This window comes from Ictidomys tridecemlineatus, chromosome 4 (assembly GCF_052094955.1).
Source record: "Ictidomys tridecemlineatus isolate mIctTri1 chromosome 4, mIctTri1.hap1, whole genome shotgun sequence".
In the NCBI taxonomy this organism is placed as follows: domain Eukaryota; kingdom Metazoa; phylum Chordata; class Mammalia; order Rodentia; family Sciuridae; genus Ictidomys; species Ictidomys tridecemlineatus.
This window is the reverse complement of record NC_135480.1, coordinates 87,618,329-87,635,815: the sequence shown is the minus strand read 5'-3', so window position 1 is coordinate 87,635,815 and position 17,487 is coordinate 87,618,329. Positions and strand designations below refer to the sequence as shown.

The following is a 17,487-nucleotide window of genomic DNA, read 5'->3' as shown; positions in this document are numbered from 1 at the left end:
AGGAGGGACCAAGGGGGCCTGACCTATGTGGGACCCTCTTGGTCAGCTTCCAGTTTCCAGAGAGGTTCTGCTTTTATCTGGTTTACAAATTGTTCAAGTAAAGGATATTCTGGTTTACAAATGTTTGAAAACCTCTAAAGCAGAATATGTATCTCTTGCCAGATTAGACATTTTATGAGACTCTTCCAGGGTGATTGTTACGCTATTTCTTGCCCAATCCCCTGTAGTTGCAGTCTGCTTTCTTGAGTTAATTCAGTTAATTCAGCACCCCTTGTTTCCCAGCCCCCAGGGGAGACCTCTCCACACCAACCAGGTTCTCCAGCTATCAGGGTGTGTCAGACGCCCCTTGACTTTTAAAACACAGTCTGTGTCCAGCTTCTAATTCACAGAGCTCCTCTGGCTACCTCCCTCACCGGAAGTGGCTTGAGCCACCTCATCACTGATGTCCTTTGGAGTCCTCCCCACCCTCCATGTGATGGTGGCAGAAGGAGACTTCTTTTTTCCGAGAATTTCTTCCCATTCCTATGACCCTCTCCAGCTTACGTATTATTGCACTTGAGGGAAGTTGGTGGCTAAATGATTAGAGAGGAAATGATTAGAGTGATTTCAAATCAATCTGAGATATATTGACGCATCATTTATAAATAAGATATTGGGCTCGATGTGGCAAGCAAAACAGAAATCCACAAGGTGAGGAAAGTCTTGAAAAAGCAAGCCTGACACAGCAGTCAAGGTGGGAGACACCTCGAGGTGCCTCAGTGGGGAAATGGAGGCAAATGATAACTCAATGTCTCATTTAAACACTTTCAAAGGAGAAGGATGCAGCAAGGGTAAAGGAAGCTACAACAACCGACCAGCTTTCCTCACTAAGGATGGTATGAATACCATGAGGGGTACTCAAGACAATTTAATATGGACCACTAACATTGGAGTGTGGATATTTCAGTACACAACTATGCATTTATTTTACTATGCAGGACATGTTGATAAGATCTTTTGAATAGCTGGATGCATAAATACATGAATGAATGCATCCATGAAAGAATAAATAAATGCTATGTACGCCAAAGGAAAAAAGATGTGCTCAAGCCGAGGGGAAAAAAGACAAAAATAAGACCCTTGCTTTGCACTTGGCCTCTTGACAGCCCCTGCCTCACCTGGTATTTTCGGACTGGTTTTAGAGAGGATCCTGTTTGTCCCATAATGCTGATGGGCAGGGTCTACATGATGCTCCGGCAGGGAGTTATCTCATATCCCACTTGTGGATGAGAGTTCTTCTTGGACAAGGGTCTCAAATCTTAGGCCTGAATAAAGATTAAGGGAGACCCCAGTGCTATAGCCAGCAAACCAGGAAGCTTAACAAAAGCAGACAGGAGAGCCTGTATGAAATGAGTGAGGAGCTTAACTTCAGTTAGTGCAGGGTGCCTTAAGGCACAGTGTCAGAAATTTCACCCTCTGCCCTAGGGAAGGGTGTGAGCCCACACCTGCAGCACTTTATGAACAGAAGGAAGAAAAAGGCAAAACACTTTTTTATTTTTTTTTAATGGCCATGCTACTCTGTTTCTGTGTCTATAATGGATCCTTTCTCAATTAAGATGGACATGAACTAGAGAAAACAACTGTTCACATGGTAAAAAAAAAAAAAATGTCCCCTTCACACATGTCCCATTTGATATTAATCATGGGATTACAACATCAAGCTAATCCAAATAATCTGCTTGGAGTCACCATTTCTGATGATTGCTCAGGCCACTCATTGCTAATCAAGAGGATGTTATGAAATGTGAGTCATATGGCCTCAAGCTTTCTGGGAGTGCTAGTCTGTATATAAAGAGGGAAAGTCTGAGCTGAGATATTGGAGCAAGGGGCAGGTAGGAGCCCTCCATTGTCTTGCCTTGAGGAGGAAGACAAAGGCCAGCATGCTCTGCTTTTCTCTGCTGCTGCTACTGCTCTGGGACGTGGGGTCTCATGGTTTCCCAGCATCTGTAGAAACACAACAGCAGGATGTGGAGATAGTCCAGGTAAGTGCTGCGTTACACACGCTAGAAATGCAAGTCTCTGGTTTGTATTTTTCTACCGCAGTAGAATGGAGTTAATTTAAGGGAGCATTTCCTACAAAGACAAATGATTTGTGTTAGAAACGGGATCCTCCCCAAATTGTATCTAGCCAAGTGTCGACTCTCCTTTTCCAGTTGGAGGTGAGAAAGAACTGCAGAAACAGGATGCAAATCTTGGTCTACTGGGACGTCTGAACTTTTCAGTAACATGCTGGGGAGATTTCTACTCTGAAATCGCATTTTTCCACCAATGATAAGAATAACAATAATGAAGAACTCTAAACAACAGCTTTTAAAAAGTTTCTCTATTTAGGTTAAAACTTCATTGCTCTCGGTTTTGTTTGTTTGTTTGCTTGTTTTCGTTTTTTTTTTTTTTAATGAGAAATGTTTCCTATTCAGTGTTTCAACAATTATGTCTTTTATCAGAAATACCTGGAAAACTACTACAATTTGAAGAATGAGAGACAAATTGAAAAGCAGAGAAGCAGTAGTTCAGTGGTGGAAAAGCTGAAGGAAATGCAGGAATTCTTTGGACTGAAAGTGACTGGAAAGCCAGATGCTGAAACCCTGAAGGTGATGAAGCAGCCCAGATGTGGGGTGCCTGATGTGGCTCGGTTTGTCCTCACTCAGGGGAACCCTCGTTGGGAGAAAACACACCTGACCTACAGGTAACCAGACTGGGCACCAGAATGAGGAACTATTTCCCATTCAAATGGTAACAAATAAGATCCAATGGGTCTCTGTTTTATTTCATTCAAAGGATTGAAAATTACACACCAGATTTGTCAAGAGAAGATGTGGACCATGCCATTGAAAAAGCCTTTCAACTTTGGAGTAATGTCTCACCACTGACATTCACCAAAATCTTTGAGGGCCAAGCAGACATAATGATTTCCTTTGTCAGAGGAGGTAAGCTGTTCGTGCAGCATGAAAACATCCTCAGTTGAACTTCATTTTGCCCCTAAATGTCTCTAGTCTTGCAGCTGGAACTCCTTGTTGAAGAGGACTGTTGATTTTATGGGCTGAGGGAGGGAAACCTCATCACACCTGATGGAAGGCTATTGGTCTCTTAACCAGCTAATGTTTGCTCTCTTAACTTAGCTGGAATGAGAGCCCAGAGGGCCCTGGATTGATTTCTGTTTTACAGACCATCGTGACAATTCTCCCTTTGATGGACCTGGAGGAAACCTCGCTCACGCCTTCCAACCAGGCCCAGGTATTGGAGGAGATGCTCATTTTGATGAAGATGAAAGGTGGACCAAAAACTTCAGAGGTAAGTCAACTAGTTTTGTTTTTCTCTATTGCCCGCCCCTTCACAAGTCATCATAATATTGGTTAATTTAACCAACAGAATACATTAATAGAAGCTGGTATTTTTCTATTACCATTCAGAAAGTTAATGGTAAGTTTAGAAAAGTGAGAGGTTATTTCTGCCAATTCAGCATCTAATTGGTGACAAATAGGCCTCTCTAAAATTTCCATTAAGAAAATATTGGGGCTGGGGTTTTGGCTCAGTGGTAGCGCTCTTGCCTCACATATGTGGAGCAATGGGTTTGATCCTCAGCACCACATAAATAAATTTAAAAAATAAAGGTATTGTGTCCATCTACAACTAAAACTTTTTTTAAAAAAAATAAAAGATTAAAGCTTAATGTTTTGTTTGTGGACATCTCCACTGAATCTTCTCTATTTGAAAGACAACAAAATTTAACAGTAGTTATAAGCACATGGGGAAATTAACAGAAGGAAAGGCTTTCCGTGTTTCCCAGAATTTTCAGCATTTTATCAGTTTCGAAAATAATAAAAAATATTAAATATTAATAGAACTATATTGCTTCTCTGTGAAATAATATCTGCCAGCTAATCATTAACAAGATTGGCTCATCTGTGCTAGACTCTCAGCCAGAAGGTTTGTCTTAATTTTATCTGTTATAACAACAGAACTTAGGCTTGAACATGTCCCTTTATTAATAATGTGTAATTCTCACCTTCAGAAAAGTTATTAGAAATGTGTGTGTGTATTTCATCAACAAGAAAATATGAGCATTGGTCTTTGCAGATCTGTAGATTATTTCTTAATCAAATGCCTCAAAGCTGAATACATTTCAAATAATTTAAATGGGTTCATTGACTCTTTAGATTACAACTTGTATCGTGTTGCGGCTCATGAATTAGGCCATTCTCTTGGACTCGCTCATTCTACTGATATTGGAGCTTTAATGTACCCCAACTACATCTTCAGTGGTGATGTTCAGCTTGCTCAGGATGACATCGATGGCATTCAAGCCATATACGGTGAGTAAAAATAAGAGTGTCATAGACAGGGGCCTATTGGTTTCGTACCTACTTCAAAGGAAAGAGCCTTTGGTTTCATAGTTTAATAGTTCTAACACTAGGCAAAACTAACTCCAGGCCTTTTATTTTCTTTAGGATCTTCCCCAAATCCCACCCAGGCAACAGGCCCACAAACCCCAGAAGTGTGTGATAGTAAGCTAACCTTTGATGCCATAACTACAATTCGGGGAGAACTGATGTTCTTTAAAGACAGGTAAGATGCCACTTCTTTGTGTTCTGCATTCACCACTATGTGTGACCAATATGTTCCATGTATTATTTATCTTATCTTTGTTTACATGTATAACTACAGAGCAGCAATTGCTTGCATTTGTACAATGTAACATTGCAACTTTGTTTTTGCCCATGTGTTAAGTCATTTGATTCTTAGAAAATACCAATGAAGTAGAAAATCAGTAACTATCAGCCCACTTTACAGATCAGTAAATTAAGGCAGAGAGAAGAAAAGAGAAACCTTTTTGGGGCACTAGAGCTAACTAGTGACAGAGTAATTATTGGTCTTCTGACCCCTTATCCAGGGTCACATTTCATTATGCCAGTCTGATTGTAAGTAAGGTAGGACTTCAGTAGGAGTAGTCAGTCCTTTCTGCAACACTATCACATTAATGAGGCTCATGGGCTTCTTGACAGTGTTTAAGTATAGCTAATAAGGTTACATATTCCAGTCCCTACAAACTTCAGAATCAACTTTGTGTACCACCAATCAAAGGACAAGGGAGTCCCTGCCAGAACTGGGTTTAAATTTAGACTTTGCCTTTTACCAGCTGTGTGGCCTTAGAAGCCTCCCCTACTCCCACTAACTCAATTTCTCATCCCTGAGATGTGAGTCATACTCTTGTCAGGTTTTTGTGATAGTCACGATATAGGTAGAAAGCCTTAGTGTATTGTAAGTACAATTGGCTCTCCAAATCTGGAAGTTCCACCTCTACAGATTCAACCTCAAGTCCATTGATCTAACCAATATATTTTTTTAATTGCTCCTCTACTGAATCCATACATATTGTATATTGTCGTTATTCCTAAACAACTATTTATATTGTATTAGGTATTATAAGTAACCTAGAGATGATTTAAAGCATGTGAGAATGTTCATGGGATATATGAAGAAATGACACCACTTTATACAATGGATTTGAGCATCTGAAGATTTTGGTATCCACAAGGGGTCCTGGCACCAACCCCCTGCAGATGCCTAGGGATGACTATAATACAGGGTATCATTGTTGTGTTCCAAGTAGCAATGTACTGCAGCTGGCTCCTAATGGCTCACCAAAGTTGACTTAAATTTTGCAAGTTTGTTGTGAACCACAGCCATTATTCAAAATTAAATCATATAAAAATAAAATAATAAAAACATCCCTCCATGGTTATTTTAACCAGATTTTACTGTTAATTCTTGTATTTGAGGTTATTCATGTCGATTGTATTTTTATGGTAGAAATACTATACAATGGTGCTCTGTTCTGACTCTTGAAATTTGCCATGGTGGGAATATTTTCACCAAGGAAATAAGCAACTGCTAGAACCTTCCATGCCTGGCCCCTCCTTTGGAAAGCCAGATGTTAAACATTTACAAGTGCACCACAAGTGCCAGCAACTAAAAGGAGCTGGAAGTCAGCCAGAGATAATTAGAAACTAGAGAGAAACCTTGCTTTCTTTTGTTTTCAAAACAGATTCTACATGCGTGCAAATTCCTTGTACCCAGTTGAGCTCAATTTCATTTCTGTTTTCTGGCCACATCTGCCAAATGGACTTGAAGCGGCTTATGAACTTGCTGATAGGGATGAAGTCAGGTTTTTCAAAGGTAATGCTCCTGATTATTTTTCACTGCTTTGACGAATTATTTTTCATCTACTTTTGGGTTGAGATATAAAGATACTAGCTATAGTCTCACCATGAAGTTCTGAAAATTCAACAGTCTCACTAATGGGAATCCAATAGTTCAATTAAAAATTGCATCAGGAATTTCTGAGTCATTTTAAATAAATTGCAAATGACTGGAGTTAAAAGAGTTCAGGCCTGTTTATGAATCTGGACTTAGAACATGTTTTCTGTGAAAACTATTCATGTATTTTAAACTCCCTTCATATTTCTAGGAAATAAAAGTGCTCAGGAATAAAAGTGAGAAAGATGATCCCATTCTAGAGAGATAAAACAAAGATTTTGTTTGTGCAAGTTCCTGAATCCTGTTTTAATTTGAACCCCAACTTAAGGGAATGCCACCATTGGGCAGCCAGATGGTGGCACTGATACCCTGCTGTCCAGATGTGGTCTTCAGATAGTGGCACTGGCTTCACTGGACTATCAATTACAATCATAGAACCCCAAGTCCTATCCAGACCTTCTTTGACCAAATTGAATTTTAATAAGTTCCTCAGGCAATTCATTTGCATATTAAAATATGAGAAGGCCTGAATTATTGTGAAGTGAATTAGACAAATTTGTTTGATTCTATTAGAATGAAATAGAGTCCCATGCTCCTGACTTTGAAGACACTAGGCCAAACACATGTTCTTTTGCAAATTTTTGTACAGGTGTTTAGCATCATATGGACACATGTTAAGACACTTGATGCAGTCATACACTCAATGCAATGATTTTAAAGTAGTTCAGATGGGCAAAACACTTTGAAACAGAATTTCTAGTTTTCATTTTATGAAATTAATTAGGAATTTACATGTGCAAAGTATCAAACTGATTTTTTGTGAGGAATAAATAACCATAGTGAACAAGAGCTATTATGGTTCTAGGACATAAGACTAGTTTTATGTGTTATGGGGTTTATTGAGTATAAACATATACAGCATGAATTCACATACTCATAATTGTAGTCTAGTCAAATACAATGAATTCAATACAGGATTGCAAGTCATTTGAGATTGTGAGTCATTGCTGTGCTCTGCCCTTAGTATAGCATTGTCGTGAACTTCCACTTGAACTTTGTATCACTGAGGTAGTATGACAAATTAGCCATTGAACATCTGGCATTGGACAAAAGCCTCCATCCCATAAACAGGTCATTCTCAAAGCTTGCTTCAGGTTAGACCCACCTAGGAAACTTAAAAAAAAATACTGATTTAGTGGTTCAGGAAAGATCCCAGCATCAGTATTGTAAAAGTCTCCCTAAACTATTCTAACCTGCAGCTAGGACACTGCTGTATCTTGCAAAACTATTAACTCGGTGGAAACATAGTTTACTGTCTACTGGAGCCCTGGACAATTATTTTCATCTCTGGTTTTTGATTGGCAGGAAATAAGTACTGGGCTGTTCAGGGGCAGGATGTGCTTCGTGGATACCCCAAGGACATCTACAGTTCCTTTGGCTTCCCTCGAACTGTGAAGCATATTGATGCTGCTGTTTCAGAGGAAGACACTGGAAAAACCTACTTCTTTGTCGATAACAAGTGCTGGAGGTAAAGACAGAGCACAAGAACTATTAGGGCACCAATTCTTTCTAGGCAGAAAATTCTACATGCACCCTTCTCAAAATGAGTCTCAAATTGTTTTGGACACCTGCCTCTTCTGTGATTGGCTGTATCCAAACCAACATCCATTTAGTTAATTGAACAATACCCATGACTCAATTCCTGTGCTCAGAATACAAATAATAGGTGATGCTGAATTTTGAAAAGATTTGAAAATAAGAGCATTTATCTTGATAGAGCTTTGGCCAAGGAACTTACCTTTCATAGCATCTTACCTTAATAGGACATAGAACTTACTAGATAATTAATATAAGATGTTGAATTTCAGAGGAAGCTTATAAATCTTCTAGACCACCCAACATTCTACCTCTCCCCATCTAGGTCCCCATTTTACAATCTCTAGAATTAACAGTTCTTGTTAAAATTCTTGTTAACTTCTGCTAAATTTCCTGTAGTGTTTTTGAGTTTACATGTTTAGCAAAATGTTCTGACACCCCAATTCCTTTTTGATTAGATATGATGAGTATAAACGATCCATGGATGCAGGTTATCCTAAAATGATATTTCACGACTTTCCTGGAATTGGCAATAAAGTTGATGCTGTTTTCAAGAAAGATGGTAAGTGAATCTAAGAGCCTATACTTCATTTTGTTGCCATAGTGATAGAATCAGTACGTTATTTAGAACAGCAAAGGCCAAAAATAATTGGTGCTGATTTTGGTAGATTCAAGTCAAACCTGGAAACTTCTTGTGTAATTTGATAAATCTCTTTTCTTTTATTTCTAGGATTTTTCTATATCTTCCATGGAACAAGACAATACAAATTTGATCCTAAAACAAAGCGAATTTTGACTCTCCAGAAAGCCAACAGCTGGTTCAACTGCAGAAAAAATTGACAAACTGTTACAAAGTTAATGAAAAAAATGTACTTTGTGAGCCCAAGAAAGGTGTTTTCCTGAAGAGCCATGTATTTTTCAGTATTTTATTTAACTTCTAGAATCACTAATACGCAGCTACTAAGTATAACCTTATTTATACTTTATTTTACATATTTTTTACAATTTAGTATTATGTTTTTACTTACTAATATAATTTAATTCCACAAATGATGGAAAAAGCCGATCAAGTTCATGGCTTATGAATTCACATTTTCCAGTGTTACAAAGAAGATCATTTCCACAGTATAAGAGTGTGATATTGGTCCTGGAGATCAGCCTCAGTGCTCTTATCTTCTTTTTAAAAATAAAAAAGTCAAAAGATGTAAACTGTTACTGGAGGAAAAGCAACACCTGAGCCATCATTAGTATCATCCTGACACACAGGGACAACTCTTCTTACACAAAATAAAATGATATTTGCAATAAGGCCATCCTTTGTCTCTATTTTTTTTATAAACATTCTATTACTTTTACAATACAAATTTGATCCTAAAACAAAATTTGATCCTACTGCTATTTCCTGATTATAAAGCCACATGTACAGAGATTAAATTTCAAATTTGAAGTGGAAAGTAAATGATATACAAAATATTCATGTGGGAAATTAATATATCCCCAAATTTCAAATTTCTATATTCTTGTGGAATTTATTTCACATATAGGGGGGAAAAATCCTTCTCCAAGTTCCATTTAATGACCCCCAAAGTTGGTTTTAGATAAAATAGGCATGATAAGCTTTCTGAGTAGAAGTCACTTATAAGCTTTGAGTAGAAGTCACTTTCTTTTCTGAGCATGTGTGAAGATCATATTTTCCCAGTCCTACCTCTTACAGTTATGAGGTGTTGTGGGGCTGAGGATGGCAGGCAGTGGGGCAACTAACAAGTTCTGACCACTTCTGTATGAAGTGGCAAAGTCACTTCTGGACAGAACTCTTGAGTGATGGTGCCAAGATTTCCAGCGGTCTACTGTTAGGGTCTGTAAACAAGTCAAGATGGCGCCTGGCATTTTGCCAGAGGGAATAGTTTGTGAAGTAAGGCCAGTGAGCCATTAAGTGTGGAGATTCCTTATTGGTTGACTGCTGTATCTAGTTTATGTTAATTAAGATAAGCTGTGTGGAATGTGTATATACCCCTCCTGTCCTACAATAAACGGCTCCCACTCCTGCTGTATCAGTGTACACAAGTTGCTTGATTTTGCTGCAGCCGGACTGCGGCAGTCTACTCCCCTGCTGTGGTGATGGTGGAAGCATGTCATGAGAGACTTGCCACAAGATGGAAGAAGCCTGAATTGCTGGGTTACCATTCCCACCACTTTAGTAGACTTCACTTGAGGAAGAAAAAACTTACTATGCTAAGCCACTAAAATTTTAGATTTTGTTAATGCTGCATAATCTAGTTTGTCTAGATAAAGCATTATCTAGTTTATCATGACTAATTTGGGAAGAAGTTAATGGAGGTAGCAGTCCTTTCAGTAGCTTCCAAGGCTCATGAGTTTTGTGAATAGTTCAAGGACTTTGGAGGCTTTGCAAGTACATAGAGAGTCTTGAAAATGTTATGAGGAATGCATGATTCTAAGCAGTTCCAAACTAAAGATTTTGATAGTATAACTTCTCCTTTGGCCAAAACAAGTCAGTCAGTCAGTCTGTCTGTTTGTCTCTCTCAAATGAACTTTTAAATATTGAACTATAACATAAATGCAGAAAAAAAATGCAAAAATCATAAATGTTCATCTTGGTGTCTTATCATAAAGTTAGCAAACTCTCAGCCAGGTCAGGACACAGGACATCATCAATACCACAGCAGCCCCCTGGAGGGCCCCATCAGTGCTCCACTCCCCATGAGGTTGATTCATTCGAAGCAGAGCCTGGAACAGAGATTCTCTGATGAGGTCATAGGGGGAGAGTGCCCTCTGGAGAAGAGGAATGAGGGAAACATTTGACAGCAGGAGGAAAACTAGACTGTGGTCTCAGTGGGGATCTAATTTCATGAGGAGACTATGAAGCAAAATCAGAATAAGAAAGTTAGTCCCATCCTGAGGCAGAGGGGCCAGGCTTTTGTATTCCTGTGTCAACCAGCCATCAGTCAAGGTCTGGTTGGAGAAGGAAGCATAGTTATCCCAGCAAGATGTTTCCATTTGACAAAGGAACTAGCTGTAAGTTGCAAATAACCAATTCTTGCAGTAGCCAGGAGGATGGATGCCCTGATATTAAAGAGATCTGAGGAGGGCTCCAACAGCACCTACTGCACATTATCTAGTCCTAAGGATGACCACCATGCTGACTCCTAACACCTTAGGTTAAATTTGCCTCTTTTTCAACTAAACTGGATGTGGCATGAACTTCCTTACTCTGCCTTACTGTGATTAACATTATGTTTCTGCACTTCATCATTGTTGGTGGGCCTCAGGTTATTAGCATTAGAGGAGTTTATAAGTAATACTGCACATATGCAGGCATTTCTGTCAATTATCTGCCTAAAAGTGCAGTTGCTGAATCACAGAGATTTTCAGACACTTCGGGTTCTTCCTTAGACTCACCTGTCTTTTGTCCCAGCGGCAGCAGTGGACCCTGGTTCTAAACCAGGTCCTAAACCAGCTTCTAACCTTAGCTGTTTGGGGTAGGCCTATGCAGTATGCTTCCTGCTTCCTGTTCCAAAGCTTTCCTGGCTTTTCTGCTGATGTTGCATGAGGGTCTCCTGTGGTACCTTAACAGGTCTTAAGACCTGTTTCAAGAGGAATCTCTAGAGTAGGAGCAGTGCTTCAGCAGTGCTGGCTGTGGTGATGTTCTAATCATATTGGATAAAGGTGATGTTGAGGGTCAAGTGATAACTGAAGCAGACCCCATTCTTGAAAATGGAAACTGTGAGCCAGCCAAGAATTCTGAGTCTGTTGAACAAAGTGCCACAGCAGAGAGTAAATTGGAACCTGTAGTGTCCACTCAGAAAAGACTAGAGGTCAAACCTTCTAGTGATCTTGAAACTTCAAAAGTTTTCTCTGGATTGGGGCATTTCTGACCGGACCATTAGCAGAGAAGGAAAAAGAGGAAGAAAACAATCGGAGGCAGAAAATACTGAGGAAGTCAATAAAAATTCAGTAGAGGATGTCCATGCCTTTGCAATCTGCTGCCTAGCAGAATTGACTGTCTGCTCAGTGACCTGTTTCACAAAGCAGCAGCATTGGTTCTGCATGGCTGGAAGCAGGAAGTGACAGACATAGAAAAAAGCCAAACTCTTTCCCAGAGGAGAGTTGTATTGTGCAAAGAGTTGTCCTTTCTGTCTAAAGAGTTCACCACCTGTCTAACAACTGCTCAGATCAAAGAAAAGGCAGAGGTCCTGAACCCATTAATCACAGCAGTCTTTCTAGAGCATCAATGGTGCCATCTACATCCAGGATGCCTTTCAGCTACTTTTACCTTGTGCTGCAGGTCTCTCTCATTAAGAACAAGACAGAATTACCCAGGCAGGAGTTTCAAGTCCAGAGGCTTGCAGAACATTGAAGAATAAAGGAGATTTGATCTAGGATTTATGATGGCTAACAAGTGCCAAATTCTTCAAGGACCCCCACAGGAATGAATGAGAAAGGTTATTTTTAATATATAAAAATTCAGACAGGAGAACAGGTTTAAGAAGAAGTTTGTTTCTTCACTTGGCTGAAGTAGTCAAGTCCTCTCACTATTCCCAGTTGTTATAATAAATAAATTATTTGAAAAGAAATTTCTGTAAAAAGTCCAAGAATAATAGCTCTAGATAAAATTTAGTGGGACACTCAGGAAAAAAATGTTGATCTACTTTGACATGTTGCAAAACACTTAGATATAATCTATAGTCTGTAGATAAAATTGGTGTAATACAGAAGAAAAAGAACTTAATTTGGCGTCCTAGAATTTACAACATGCTTGGTTAATTAATGTCATGTACTTTCTCCTTTATAGAATAAAATCTATGACTTTAAAAAAAACTGAACATAAATAAACTCTAAAATGATTATCTTTAGTCATGTGAATTCTTGGAAATGGTTAGGAAGTTTCATCTGCTCTTTAATTCTCAGTACCTATTTGACATTGAGGAGAAACTTGCAGAATATTATACTTTTGTGGGCACATGAATGAACTATAGCAAAGGCCCCTTTGCCTTCAAATGACTCCACCATGATGACAAGGTTCAAGTCATAGCTGATCCCTACTCAACTGGATTTAAGACCAATAAGTGCAAATTAGAGAAACAGTTTCATATTTTAGACACTTGGAGCGTCTTTAGGTTGTTTTTCATACATATCTCATAAATAGGATAATTTGGTCATAACCAAGCCTAAGGAAGTGTTGAGGCTCTTTTCTTAGTAGGGTTTTTGTCAATTGAATATTGCTAAAGTTAGTCATAGAATCCCATAGAGATGATATTTGTTTATAATAGGATTTAAACTCTTTGCTTCTTCTTTATTTGTTTTAATTTATTCTTTAGCATGCTTTTAAATACAACTTTTATCCTGTAAATCTTAAGCCCTTTTTTGCTTTCTTCAACAACTAAAAGATATTTTGGTATATATTATTAAAAAAAAAAAGTTCTCCACTTTGTGGTTTTTAATGATTCAGGCAACATTTTTGTGAGCTCTGCCCCTCATATAACCTTTTATTTTAAACCTTATAAAAGGTTTAAGATAAAATATAATTGTACCAATGTAAAAAAAAAAGAGGGCTCTCAAACAATGCCATATGATTAACACATTCTTGTATCTCTAACTGGTTGACAGTTCACCTTTGTATTATCTCTCTCAGGTTCCCTGCTTGCTCTTCCTGTTCTTCAATCAGCCTCTAGATCATTGGTCCCAATACATACTTATTCTTTGTCCTGGGCTCTGCTCTCTGGGAATGCTAGATTAAGTTTATTCTGGAAGTGGGGTTGTAATACCCCAGTAGCTAGGGGGCACACAGTTACTAAGATTCTTATCACAAAGGTGAATGGTGAGGTATAGAGTTATCTGGTAATTGCACTTCAATAATATGAGAGGGATGATAATTACAAGAAGTGAGGAGTGGGCTGGATTACTATTCTGGGAATTTTGTAAAAGAAAGTAGCATGTTCAGGGAAGCTGAATATCCAATAAGACACAGCAAATACCAACAGTCATTACTGGTAACATTAAAAGAAATCCTCATCTATCATAAATTGTGATGACAAGCAGTTCCTGACCTGGGGGCAAAGTTGTTCACATCCTAGTTGGAGTGATAAATGAACAAATCTGGAAACCTTAAACACTTCAATTTCTCAGAAAATTCCACACAGGCAGAAGTAGTACCTCTTTCTTCCCAGAAGAGAGCAATCTGCCCTTGCATAGGGAATTAAAGATCTTATCTGGGATGATATTTCACAAGATAATGCTTGTCCTGCTCCCAAATTACCTTCTTCATCCCTTCTTGATCTCAGTAAAATAACTAAGATAAGGTCTCAGGATAGTTCAAATCTTTAGCTACTGTCAGAGAATAGTTTATAAATCAAAGGAATTACAGGAGCTGGACAACATTAAGTACCATAAAGAAACCCAGGGAATGTGTAGGAAAGTTTTTTTTATTTTAAAGGTGTTGGAACAAGGTGGGGGGACTTAAGGCTGGACAGGGGAGAATTTATTGACACAGGAATATTTATTTGATATTGGAGATTCAATATTTTGGAAAGGAAATCAGAAGCTTGTCCAATATTCTGCTGACATGGATTTTTAAATCTTAGACACAATGATGTCCCCTAGCATACGAAACAGATAGAGATACCAACACTTCTGTTGCAAGGTATTGAGAAAGGAGTCAGAAAGTTCAGGAAAATGGAAACTTCAGAATGGATTTATTACATAAGTTTGAAGCACCCACCCCTAGGTTCTGTTTCCTAGGGTGGCCCAAAGGGTACGTCTTTCACTGAAGCTATAAAGAATGCACTAGAGAGGGACACCTGGGTGTCTCAGAGATACACGGTGGTGGTTGTTCTCTGTGGGTGGGGTTGAGGGTGTCAGCTGTAACTGTGGAATTGGGCTCTTGGCATCATTAGAGATGCTGGGACTCAGAATGGTGACAGGGAAGGCAGCAACACTTAACCATCAGAGGCATGAGATTGAAAATGATTCCAAAAAGCAGGGGAGTATCTATCAGAGAACCATGCTCTGTATGGTCCATCGGTCATGTGTTTCCAGGGGCAAGTACATGCAGAAGAGAGATAGACAGACAGACAGACAAAGAGTTGTCAGGGGGAGAGATATCTTTAAGGGAAGCCAGCATCCTACACATACATAAGCACATGTATCTTAGTAACCACAGACAAAGAGATATGTATCTGGGATCATCTACCAAGATAACTGTGTACTAGGGAAATAGGAGGACTCACACTTGGTAAGGACAGCTGGATATTGTATCTGAACTGACACTGGAGTCTAAAGTACCCAAAATGCTATGACAATCTTCCAGTTTAGAAAAGAGGCGATGAAGGTAAGTGATGAATTGGGTTATGGTCAAGGTCATCTTACAGTCCACAGACATCCCATGGTTGTTTCTTTGGACAAATTTTTACTGGTTCCCTGACTTGTAGAGTAAGACTGTTACTGTAGGAACCAACCAGAAGCCATTGAAAACTGCTCCCTACAAATTTTCTGGCCAAGATAGTAGGTCAGAACCAGCAAGATGAACAAGAAGAAGAAGAAGAAGAAGAGGAGGAGGAGGAGGAGGAGGAGGAGGAGGAGGAGGAGGAGGAGGAGAACACACATACACACACACACACACACACAGAGGACTACACAGATTGGTGATATTATCAAAGACTAAAAAGCCAAAAGGGAGGGTGGTGTCATCATCATCTCATTCAATTAATCTTTCAAGCTCCTGCTTAAACCAAATAAATCATAGCAGATGCTTGTACACTTCTGTAAAACTACCTAGTTGGTAACTACCATTGCAACTACTGTGTCAGTTATGATTTCTTTACTAGAGCAAACCACCACAACCTCAGAAACTTGATATGGATGACTTAGAAGGAATGTTTAGAGATTCCCTTTATTGTCTATGAGCTCAGAAATGCATTGAAAAGTATGGATTTTTGCTTGTTTACATTTTATTTGAATTTGAATTTGAATTTTTCTAGCTGGAAGCATTTAAGACACTTTAGCCTCAAACACTTCTATAAGGAGGAGAAGAATTTGCTTTATTCTTGACCTATACCACATTCTTGAAGAGGCAGCATACAGTCCTGTGGATTATAGTGCAAAACTCAAAGATCTGGTCTGCCACTCTGTGATCTTAAGTAAGTGATCTGGGATTTCTGAGACTTATTTTCTTTTATGCAAAAAAAGGAAATAATATTAACTTCTAGAGTTGTCATTAGGGTTCAAGAGGCTAAATCATCTAGTATAGTATCAGATATGACAAAAATATTCAGTAAATCATAGTTGCCTTATCCTTCTTACATTCTCCAAATGCCAACAATTCCTCAACAAACTTCTTCCCAACAAAGAAGCCCACTGCACTGGTGATCACCCCAACAATAAACTCTAATCCAAATTGGAAATATACCAACAATGTGCAGACAACATTCTTCTATGCATTAGCTATTATTAATAATAGCAGTGATTTAAGGCTACAATATATAATTATACATTCTAATCCTTACAAAGCCAACCGAGCGGAGCTACTGTGACTACACACACTGAAGCCACTCTGAGGTCTCTATTACCCCCTTTTTCCACACTTTCCTCCTTCAGTTGATAGTTTTTCTATAGTAAGTATTGGTAACATACAATACTTGGTTAAATTACAGGAAGAAACTAAAACAAATTCAACAGTACACTACATACCCATTATGAGTAAATTAAATTGGTATTTAAATTTGGGGAAAGAGATGAACTCACTTTTTCTAGGTCTGACTTAGCATGATAACCCCAACTTGTAATAAAACCAATATTTCCAATGAAAGAAGGAAGTTGCAAAATACGAAGATAGCGTCATGCTGCATTAACCCAGAATCATGTTAATTGTGTTATTATGTGCAGTCTTAAAATAAGAGGTCAATGGACACTGAAAATGGGTAGCTCCCCAGGATTCCCAAGAATTGGACCACCTGATATTGAGGAGCTGTTACGTATTTCTTAGCCTTAGTTATGGATTGTGGTAAAATGTCAACAAATGTACCTTCTGGACCATCTCAGTGCAGCACAAGCCAAGAAGAACTGCAGGTATAAGAGCAGGGAGACATGGATCAAAAGAAGTAGCTGCCACTCTCTCCCGGAGTTCATCCATCGTCCTCAGTTGGTGAGCCTTCTGGGTCCTGCAGTGTGGCAGAGCCTGCAGAAACCGGAGCCTGGATCTGTGAGTTTCTGGAAACCTTCAGGGACACTTCAAATCGACAGAGTAGAAACTATCCTGCCTCAGATCCACACAGCTAGATGGGAAGACACACAAACAAAATGAAAAAACAAGGGAATAAAGTGCTCCAAACAAACCAAGCTGCTCCCATAAGAGAATCCATCGAAGAAATGTCAGAGAAGGAGTTCAGGATGTATTTAGTAAAACTGTTCCATGACTTTAAAAATTATATAAGAGAGCAGGCACAGGAGTTAAGCAGTAAAATAACAGATTCGCTTCAGGAGATGAAAGATCACTTCTGTAAAGATATATTAGGGGTCCTGAAAATAAATAAAGAAGAAATCCTTGAAGTGAAGGAATCACTAAACCAACTTAAAAGTTCA

The 17,487-nt window shown here is 38.8% G+C and overlaps 1 protein-coding gene across 1 annotated transcript; it reads left to right on the top strand.

Moving 5' to 3' along the window:
- The first annotated feature begins 1,817 nt into the window (after positions 1-1,817).
- On the top strand, positions 1,818-9,206 carry Mmp1 (matrix metallopeptidase 1). Its single transcript, XM_005329096.4, has 10 exons — positions 1,818-2,021; positions 2,484-2,725; positions 2,818-2,966; positions 3,205-3,330; positions 4,197-4,352; positions 4,488-4,605; positions 6,086-6,216; positions 7,663-7,825; positions 8,352-8,455; positions 8,624-9,206. The coding sequence occupies exons 1-10, from the start codon at positions 1,920-1,922 to the stop codon at positions 8,731-8,733; spliced, it is 1,401 nt and encodes a 466-aa protein (XP_005329153.1). The 5' UTR covers positions 1,818-1,919; the 3' UTR covers positions 8,734-9,206.
- The last annotated feature ends 8,281 nt before the right edge of the window (positions 9,207-17,487 follow it).